At 43.3% G+C, this 10,329-nt stretch overlaps 1 protein-coding gene across 2 annotated transcripts; it reads right to left on the bottom strand.

The window, feature by feature from the left end:
- Positions 1–158: 158 nt before the first annotated feature.
- Positions 159–10,005, bottom strand: LOC118406419 (solute carrier organic anion transporter family member 1C1-like). 2 transcript variants are annotated; one of them, XM_035806460.1, is made up of 11 exons: positions 9,918–10,005; positions 8,423–9,250; positions 7,678–7,822; positions 7,571–7,611; positions 6,346–6,558; positions 5,745–5,918; positions 4,917–5,118; positions 4,143–4,341; positions 3,416–3,609; positions 2,761–2,825; positions 159–1,408 (listed from the first exon to the last, which is right to left on the bottom strand). In XM_035806460.1, the coding sequence occupies exons 2-11, from the start codon at positions 9,165–9,167 to the stop codon at positions 1,179–1,181; spliced, it is 2,208 nt and encodes a 735-aa protein (XP_035662353.1). In that variant the 5' UTR covers positions 9,168–9,250; positions 9,918–10,005; the 3' UTR covers positions 159–1,178. The 2 variants fall into 2 exon arrangements, with proteins under 2 accessions (XP_035662353.1, XP_035662354.1); XM_035806461.1 differs by lacking the exon at positions 7,571–7,611 and having other exon boundaries at positions 160–1,408; positions 7,715–7,822.
- Between the last annotated feature and the right edge of the window lie 324 nt (positions 10,006–10,329).

Raw genomic sequence — 10,329 nt, forward strand, 5'->3', positions numbered from 1 at the left:
ATTGACCTACCAACCTGATGGAACTATTTACGGGGGAATTGTTATGTCAGTTCGGATTTGTCACAATTTCGTTGTATACTTGAGGGTCATGGAAGCAAAAAAAGGCCATGGAATATTATAGATGAACCAGTCAGAGCCCAAACTTGTTTTGTTTTTAAATTTATTAAGATATAAAGAATACAGCACACAAAACCAAACAAGTACAGTATCCTACTGCTGAGACCAAACGAGCTGTGCCTTTCCTTATTAGCAATGCTGAGAAACACAGTACATTCAGACCTGTTTCTATATATGTTAGTAAATATAGGAAAGCACATTTATCTAATTGACTTTATCTGGTTATTCTATGATTGCTTTTCACCATACCTCATTTCATCTTTTTTCTTTATCTATTAAATTCACGTATAAGAGTTCCCTGATATATGTTATTGCAATCGCTCACATCAGCACTTATAAGCTATAGGTAACGTCAAACCTGTTCAAGTGGCTAGTTCTACCTAAAGACCATCTCGCCAATGTGACCACTTTTTGATGGTCCCTTAGATAGTTTTCCATTGACCATGTCCAAGGTGACCACCTGTCTACACAGACAATATTCTATCGATCCTCTGAGTCCTCTTGGGCTGAGTTTTTATCATATGCTGAATATCAGCACCTTTTTCATGTCCCTTTTACATGTGCGTAAGTGAGCCATATAACGTAACGTTGACGCTAGTTCACTTTTATTCGCGAAGTAACCTATATCCGTTGTAATCTTTAAATGGGTATTAAAGGAATTCAAATCGAGGGACGGTGGTTTCAAATTGGAATACATTTGTATTTTCAAAATATTGCTGTTTGAAACCACCGTCCGTCGACTAGATACCCCTATCAATATGATCTGTTTTTAAAAAGAACGGATATAGGTTACCCTGTGAAGAAATATGAACAAGCGTTTAACAATGCCATCCCTACGTGTTAACTAGTCTCTACTAGGTTCCACAGGTCACTGCAAAAAGTAGCAGAAATTGTCCAAATAAGACAGAAAACACGCCAGAGAAGTTAGATGTCCGAGGAAAACGACCCAAGGTATTCCTCGGCGATCTAACTCCTTTGGGGTGTTTTTTGTCTTATTTGGACAATTTCCACTATATTTCCAGCGACGTTTGGAGCCTGGTAGAGGCAACAAGTCAACAGAACTACTTATATTTGCTCGAGTTGCCCCGCCCCCTCTCAAACACAACCCATCCTGCCGACAGTAGCATGAAGCTGATCCAGAAGTAAATCCCGGTCAGCCCGATGGTCAGGTAGCGGTTAGCGTCCACGTCATACAGGAGACACTCCCCCTCCGTCCGGCCGCACCGCTTAGCGAAGATGATACAGGACACGTCAATCACCGCGCCGAATATCACCGGAGCGAGCAGACCGCCTGGAGAAAGAGGAAATGCAGTCAAATTAATTAATACTTTTTGTATTTACCTCCATGAAATATCATGGAGGTTATATTTTACCCAGCGTTTGTCTGTCTGTCTGTCTGTGTGTGTGTGTGTGTGTGTGTGTGTAAACAAGATAACTAAAGAACGGCTGGATGGATTGGTTTCATACTTGGTGTGTTGGTAGGGTGTCATGAAAGCTGGAAATGATTAGATTTTGGGCCAACTAGCGGCCCCCTTGGTACTGCAGCGCAACGTCTGGTTTTGATATCTCGGTGTTTTGAACATGCTATGGTCACGATTTTTTAGTATTAGATAGCTCTTGTGCTCAGGAAAAAATGACATAAGTTTGGGCCCCCTAGCGCCTAGTTTTGGGATAGCAGGGGCATTTATGTCAAAAACTTCTGACGAGGATAACTCAAGAAGGGAACAACGGATTTTCATGATTTTCGGTATGTAGGTACCTTAGACAATGTTGTACAAGATAAGATACTAATTATGCAAAATAGGAGTACATTTGCATAATTAATGAGACTATTCTTTCATAGCAGTTTTTTCAATGTATCTCTTGTCCCGGACGTAATATGGTCGTGCCATTTGGGTGGTAGATAGCTTTTAGCGTCATGACAAAGTGGGACAAGTTTCAGTCCCCTAACATTTAATTGTGGAACTGCAGGGGCATTTTTGTCAAGACACTACAAAGAGGATAACTGCAGAAAGGAACGACTGAAAGCCTGCATTTTAGGTATGTAGGTAGCTTGGGCAAAGATATTCATAATGATATGAAGTTTATGCAAATGATGGCTTAATTTGCATAATTAATGAGGAAATTGTATAATTCCATTGTTTGCAATATTTGGACTTGTTAATTATAATCGGTGGAACATATGCAGATATCAAATATGCAAATGAACTTATTTGCATAATTTATGCAAAACAACTTAGTGATTAATTATATGAATTGGGAATTTTACTTGTGACTGTACGTTATTCAATGATGAACAACACCATGCATAAATCATCTTAATGTTAAGTCATTTGCATGAAATTAACAAAAGCTCTAAATATTCATGGAGGCATGAGGTCGCCGAACTCTAGTTATATTATGCTTTTGAACTTGTATGATTGCACTGTCCGATAGGACATAGATGCGCAGCAGATTTTTTATCATCGTCACTCCCATTAATGGTATCATTATCACCATTGTCATTATCAGTAATATCATCATTGTTATCATCACCAATATCCTTAATGTCATATCGTTATTGTCATCATCATCATTATCGTTATTAGCATCATCATTATTGTTGTTGTTGTTTATCATCACTAAACAGAAAATCTAACTTACCAAGTATACGACCAAAGAACCCGGCTGCACCAAATGCCATCGGTCCCTCATTGGTACCAACCGACCTTCAAAGAAAAGGGAGAAAACTTTCTGTAGTCAATTTTGTCATAGTTTGTACTTGGTATGCACTACAGTAAAGATTTCTTAAGCAACTAAGAGAGAGACAGGGGTCAGGAACTAGCTAATTACATCGGATGAACATTACCTCATGATATTACCCCAAACTACCCTTATCAGTATGATATGTTCGTATTTCCAAACCAGGGCTCAACCGCGATGTGTGGAACAGAAATTATCAAGCTGATGACAATTTTTCCGCTCTGTGTGTTTTGCTTTCTTTCATGCTATTTTTTGTTTGTTCATACGTTTCTTTTCGTTTCCCGAAAGCTGCCCGGCGGTTTGGACATGTGAGCTTAGCATTGGCTAAAAATATACTAGTACTCCCTATTGGCATTGTAGTCGTGGACGAGTCTGGTAGAGAGTGTAGATTTAGAATACGCACCTTCGAATCCCGACCACTGCACTAGCAGACACAGTGGACTACAAAGACTTTCCAAGCAACGGCCTGGGCCAGGCACTACTACTAGCAAATATGCTTTTTAGGCATAGTAGTCATAGACGAGTCTGGTAGAGAGAGTGGTTTTAGAATATATACCTTAGAATCGCGATCATGAACGGCGTGACGAAGAAGGTCATGATGAATGCCGTGATGAAGAGCAGGAAGACCAGAAACACGTCACTGGTGCAGTCTTCATCCGGGCACTGGTTACTCTCTGCGTAGGAGCCGCTGTACCGTCTGCCCTCCAATGGGATCACGCCGTGGTGCACGCATGCGCAGTGGGAGTACACCTGTGACAGATATAACATTAAGACATTATAAATCAGATTGGTAAACATACAACTCATCTGAGATGAATTTATGATCACATCCAACCCATTGCATGTCCGTTATTCTCTGGTCAAGTATCTGGATCTGTCATTCTGATGAGGGCTACAGCATGACTAAAATAGTAATTTTTCAGTGTATAAAAAGTTCTGTTTTGGCAGAAAACTTATAAAGACTAAATATTTATAGCCTCATTTCTGTCACTTTTCGATATGATTCCTTTGTGATTTTCCTCCTTCTAATGTTCTTGGTGTTATTACGTTCTTAGTGAGTTCTCAGCCGGGACGGGGGTGATACAAACTTCCAACAACCTTTGACCCATTGCTGACGTCATGTATGTATAAAGTAACGTGTCCTAAGCAATTGGGTCAGATAGCTGAAGAAGACTGGGCAAGTCTATGAAAAATTCAGGTGAGTCCATTGTATCATAGTTGAAGGACAGTTTGTGTCATACGAGAGCAGGTATGGTAAGCTACAACGATAAACTTCAACTTACAAATATCTCCAGTTCTGACGTGTTGGACACTTTGGTGCGATCCTTGCAGCCGGCGTAGCACGGGGAGAAGTAGGTGACGTCATTGGCGCCACAGACGGGAGCGAACTCCTCGTCCAGACAGTGACAGGCCTGGTTACACTCGTCCTCTATCAAGGGAGCGTACGTATGGAAGTTCAGGAAGTTAAACCTGGGGCGGTGCCTGTGTGGAGGGAAATAAATAAAACATTCAAAACAAGAGGTTAAAGGTATCAGGCCTCCGTGAAATATGTAGAGTTCCAATTTCACTTCGTTCTCTATCAAGGGAGCTTACGTCTGGAAGTTCAGGAACTTGAACCTTCAGGAAGTTAAAACTTGGGCGGTGCCTGTGTGGGGGAAATGGATAAAACATTCAAAGGTGACTCCCACATCAAAGCCACGTACTGTGGTCTCACAAGTGCATTCTTTGGGAAATAGGAAACCCCCAAAATAAGAAATCGAACATCTCATACCTCCTGTAGTTTTGTAAATATCTTGTTTCATTCATTATGGCGAATTTATCGCTCATTGCGTGCATGCATTTTTCTGCCAACTTTAAATCCGGGTCGAGCTAGCCAACCTTCCCATCCTGCCAGTCTTCGGTTACTCCATTTGTCTTTCATTTCTTAAAGGTCTTAGCGTTATTGTTTCGGCACTAGAATAATGATTTCTATTACTGTTTGGTCTGCTTCACACAACAAGACAGTCAACCTAATCAAATACATGTATTGGACAAATTTGTATTTCCCTTTTACATACCATTTTCCATGGTATGACGTGGTCAGTCCGGCGAAAGGCTGCTGGTCACAGAACAGGCCCATGGCCGGGATGGTCAGCAGGCAGAGGACGAAGCTGATGGCGGCGCACAGCAGGACCATGCCCCGGTCAGAGATGTGCCACACCCGCATCACCACGGTGGAGGCCACGGTACCCAGCATAGCGGCTGGTAACACTGTAAAACCTGTGGAAGATAATCATCATAATGTGTGAATAGTTTCATCAAGTACGAATTGGGACTGCATTCGCAATACTAGAGCAACATCACCACGGTAGAGGCCTCGGTACCCAGCATAGCGGCTGGTAACACTGTGAAACCTGTAAACAAATAATGATGGTGAAAATCAAACCTGCAACAGATGGTGCATTTGGCGGTACCAATCATCGCCCTTGGGCCACACAACTTTGTCCACTTCAGCAGGGGGCTTGTTCACTGGTAGTCGTGTGTGCTCATCTTTCCCAAATACTGAGTGATATTAACCAGAGAAAGCAGTATGTGCTTTGCAATCACTAAAGCAGGAGCTATTGTTCTGGTAGTAATCTGTGTGATCAATTGCCATACTCTTTCCCAAATGATGGGTGCTGAGCAGAGAACACAACGTGTACCATTTTTAAAAGATTTCGTATGACGCCGGGAATCGAATTCAAGACCTACCACACGCCTAATACAAGGCGAACACCCTACTAGTACATGACCATTGCACCGACTGTACTATAATATAACAAATGGTGCTACATATATGCAATGTCTTCGATGGCTTGGATATCATTGCAAACAGTCACTGCTATGGGATAAGAAGCGACCCCTACCGAGAAGCCTGGCAGCTGCAGACGTGGACAGTCCGAACTGCACGCTGATGTACTTGGGCAGGAAGGTGACGAAGCCGTTCCCGATGGACAGGACGCACGCCGCCGCCAGCACCAGGGTGATGTACACCATGTTCGTCATCAGGTTCCTCATCAGGCGCTTAAGACCTGGGATGTCTGCAAAGGAAAATAGGGGGGTGTCTGTTTATTTGGTTGTTTTCAGAATTTAACGCATCTGATAAAAGACATGTAAATGCTCATGGCAGGTCTGTATTAGTCTGTGTGTATGTAAGTCAGTGTGTGTGTCAATGTGTAGCCTGTCTGTCTGTGTGTGTGTTTGCCTGAGTGTAGTGTCTCTCTCTCTCTCTCTCTCGCTCTGTCTGCGTGTGTGTGTGTGTGTGCGTATGTGTACGTGTGCATGCGTGTACGTGAGTGTGCGCGCGCGAGAGAGAGGGTATGTGTGTGTTTGTGTGTCTGTGTGTGTCTGTGTCTATGTCTGCCATTTATACTTTATACAAATTTTTACCTTTCATTGCTTTCAAGTCTCTATTTCCTACTGACGTAACCACTGAACAAGACTAAATTGTAACCATTCTGAACGTACCATCGAATTTAATGAGCTGTCCCTCCACGTTCTCTATATCCTCCAGCGGATCGTCCTCGTCCGGCTCCTTGAACACTACTTCCTCGGTGTGCGTGTGCCTCATCTTCCGCGGGAAGCACATCATGGGCACGGCGGTGAGCAGGAAGGCCAGGCCGATGGGCACGAAGCCGAGCCACCACGCGCCGATCCACCGCGGGTCCTCGTAATCAATACCTGGACGAACAAGAGTATGTCATGACCATTCCTGGAATTCGTGCATACGCACATACGGTACACAATATTTAACTACTCGGCTCGCTCCCTCAGTGATCGTCACAAAAAATCATAATAGCAAGTCTACGTTTTACGTCGGCCAAAAAGCATTTACTTAAGTAACTGGCCATGGATATGATTTCGGAAAAGGTCTTATACTGTATCATATTCACAGCTAGGATATAAGAACTGTCTCCAGCAAGATGTCTCCACTTTCACTGACGAAAGACACCAGATTGTTGTCTGAAACGTCTGGCCCTTTCAAAAATCATATCCATGTGACGAAAGCTATTTACAGGCCGATAACAACATTCGCCGAGGCAGTGATCATCACATTCATACGAAGATGAACATGTCTTAGAAAGGTTGTTAGTAAGTATGATGTCATGTCTAAAGTAGGGAAACAGTTCCAATCCAGTTTTACCTCCGTGTCAAGAAAGGCGTTTCAGGAAATTTTCCTATCAGTGTGAAACGCCAGGATGGCTGAAGAAACAGAGATTGTCTTACCTACGCGTGTGGAGTCCGCGAACGGCCAGTTGACGTGATACCTGAGTGTGTAGGAGCTAGAAACAGAGTATGCCTTACCTACGCGTGTGGAGTCTGCGAACGGCCAGTTGACGTGATACCTGAGTGTGTAGGAGCTAGAAACAGAGTATGCCTTACCTACACGTGTGGACTCCGCGAACGGCCAGTTGACGTGATACCTGAGTGTGTAGGAGCTAGAAACAGAGTTTGCCTTACCTACACGAGTGGAGTCTGCGAACGGCCACAGTTGACGTGATACCTGAGTGTGTAGGAGCTAGAAACAGAGTTTGCCTTACTTACACGTGTGGACTCCGCGAACGGCCAGTTGACGTGATACCTGAGTGTGTAGGAGCTAGAAACAGAGTTTGTCTTACCTACACGTGTGGAGTCTGCGAACGGATTATCCGATACCTGAGTGTGTAGGAGCTAGAAACAGAGTTTGTCTTACCTACACGTGTGGAGTCTGCGAACGGCCAGTTGACGTGATACCTGAGTGTGTAGGAGCTAGAAACAGAGTTTGTCTTACCTACACGTGTGGAGTCTGCGAACGGATACCTGAGTGTGTAGGAGCTAGAAACAGAGTTTGCCTTACCTACACGTGTGGAGTCTGCGAACGGCCAGTTGACGTGATACCTGAGTGTGTAGGAACTGAGCAGCAGGCCGAGGGGCTGGCCGGTGTTGGGCAGGATCAGGGACAGACCTGGGGGAGGGGGTCAAGTTTTATTCCGTTTCCATGTTATGTTATTTGATACAAGTCTGACATCCCCCAACTCATGTCATGCCAATCTACTGGCAGTGTATTCAAATGAATATGGACTCACACGTGCACCGAGACAAACAGACACGCCAGTCAAAAATATACAACTAATCACACAAAAAATCTATACTTTTAGTTTGCCATGTTTGATCTTATACGTAGTTAGCGTCACACGTGTCCAGTCATCATTTTCTATCACTCGCTATGACTAGCTTATGGAAAACTGAGCATACGAAAACACAACCAGACAGGCCAACAGCAACACGTCGTCGTGAATTAGTAGACTCTTCCATCTGTGCTGTTTATCATGTATGATTAATGACAGGTTCTACCAACTCTGAACTGTACTTCCTGCTATCGATTTTGGCAAGTCTGACTTTTGCGGTCATCTCCCACTCACTTTATGCCAATATACTGGCAATGTATTCAAATAAATACGGACTCAAATCAACACAAACAGACACACGTGCACGAAAAACGATACCTCCGCTTTTATAATTATTAATTACGGAGTCAATAAAACTATCAAGATTGACCACTCACCAATATACAGGACTGAGTTCAGTTTGGACACGTGATCGTCCAGATACGTTGTTCCCAGAGGAAGCAGCGGCGCCTCCCCCATCCCGGAAATGAACTGCGCGATCACCATGGTGATGACCCACCCTCCTGACTTCAGCCTCTGCCTCGCGTCGCACTCCATCTCCACCGTCTCGTTCGACTGTTTGGCCGCCCGACACAGCAGCGAGGAAATCCCGCTCGTCCTCTCCTTGAGCTGTATCTTGTACCAGTACCTCTCCCCTCCCGTCCCGAAATGAGGAAGCGCGAAGAAAAAGCACGACAGCGCCATGATGATGATCCCGATAGCGATCATCTTTGGTCTGTGAGCGTTCGGTTTCCCGCCAAAATACGACACTAAAAGGATCATGCTGACGAAGCCTAGATCGTTGGAGCCGTATATGAACCCTGACAGTTTACTCTCCAAGTCGAAAACTTTTTCGACAGTTGTTAGGATCCCTTGCGTGTACCCTAGCCATAGGTTACATAGGGTTATAGCAAAAGTCCAGACGACAGAAAACAAGGCAGGGTTTGCGAAACATTGGCAACAGTCAGGCGTGCACTGACAGCACCCACAGCGGTTTTCGTGCAATTTAAACTCTTCTTCTGGGTCCTCAGCGTAGTCGAGTGTTAGTCGCCGTCCGTCGGGACTCGGAGGGATGCCGAAGTCATCTTCGGAGTCTAATTCGCCTCTGTATAGGCTACTGTTTCTCTCCATGAAAGACGTCATTTTGTTAGTTCTTGTGTACTTTTGGCTTTTGTTGATAAAATGCTGACCGTTTTCACATATCAAAAACTTCCAGTGTAGTGTTTCTGTTAGGAGAAAACAAATCATTTTAGAACGCTTTTTTCAATGATTCATATTATACAAAGATACAACATTCTTGTTTCATTACCAGCATTAGAACGATTCACAAGGCCGCCTGTTCAATTTTCAAATCCATTTTTCACAGTTTTACGATGGCAAAAATAAAGCGCTGCAAGTATACCTTAGACTTTTAAGATATAATTAGATAGTTACGATTCAAGATTACGAAACTACCCCTGAGTATGGTGTATTTTTTCAGTGTTGCTTGATTTTCGATATGAAGGCCCCTCCCACTCCGCCATCTTGAAGGCTCCGGCACCATTTTGAATATCATCATTACACCTTTTCCTGCCATCCTATATCTAATACATTTTACTGGTGAAACATATGTTTGTATGCTCACGTAATATTGTCATACCACGTATACATAAAACCAAACGTAACGAAATATATGATGCCAAAAGGGTCAGAAAAAGAAAAAGTTTAGCAACACATGTTATGAAAATGTGTGGTATCGACGCTTATTTGCCCTCTGGCGGTTTCTCTTGTACACTGCAACCACATGTTAGCAAGAAGCTGTCTTGCGTTACTACAGTGGCCAAAACAGCCTCAATAAAGTTTCCATGACATTAGAAATTACCAATATTGAAACAGAAATGCACTGTATCTCACCTGGTTACGTGTTCTCGTTGCTTATGGGTCCTAACACTGCCATGTTGTTCGAGCGTTGTAGCATCTATAAGTAGAAGCCTCTGTTCTAAACCGGACGGACAGGTTTGGAACTCAGTACTGTGAATCATGTAAAGTTTGCAACCCATTTTTCTCGACCATGTGGCGAAGAATGCCATTAGAAGAAGAGTTTGGAAACTTCTCACGCGTCTTTTAATTCAAATTGTATATATATTCTTTCGTTGTCATTTGAAAAGTTAAACTTGCTCTATTGAATTGTTTTCAATAATATTCATGTAGGCAAAAATTAAATGCTATGGCGTGTCGTTATTGGGTTCAAACTTTCACTGATTACCGCGATTCGTCCCTTTGTTAGCAGATAATCGGCTGAACAGATGTCGCAAAACATCTCTCA

This window comes from Branchiostoma floridae, chromosome 19 (genome assembly GCF_000003815.2).
Source record: "Branchiostoma floridae strain S238N-H82 chromosome 19, Bfl_VNyyK, whole genome shotgun sequence".
Lineage (NCBI taxonomy): Eukaryota > Metazoa > Chordata > Leptocardii > Amphioxiformes > Branchiostomatidae > Branchiostoma > Branchiostoma floridae.

Excerpts from the sequence above, each read along its gene's own strand:
- LOC118406419 (XM_035806460.1), bottom strand. The coding sequence starts at position 9,167 with ATGACGTCTTTCATGGAGAGAAACAGTAGCCTATACAGAGGCGAATTA. Across the intron at positions 7,612-7,677 it reads TCTAGCTCCTACACACTCAG|GTATCACGTCAACTGGCCGT; the intron begins GTATCCGTTCGC and ends CTACACACTCAG. Across the intron at positions 6,559-7,570 it reads CGCAGACTCCACACGTGTAG|GTATTGATTACGAGGACCCG; the intron begins GTAAGACAAACT and ends TTGTTCGTCCAG.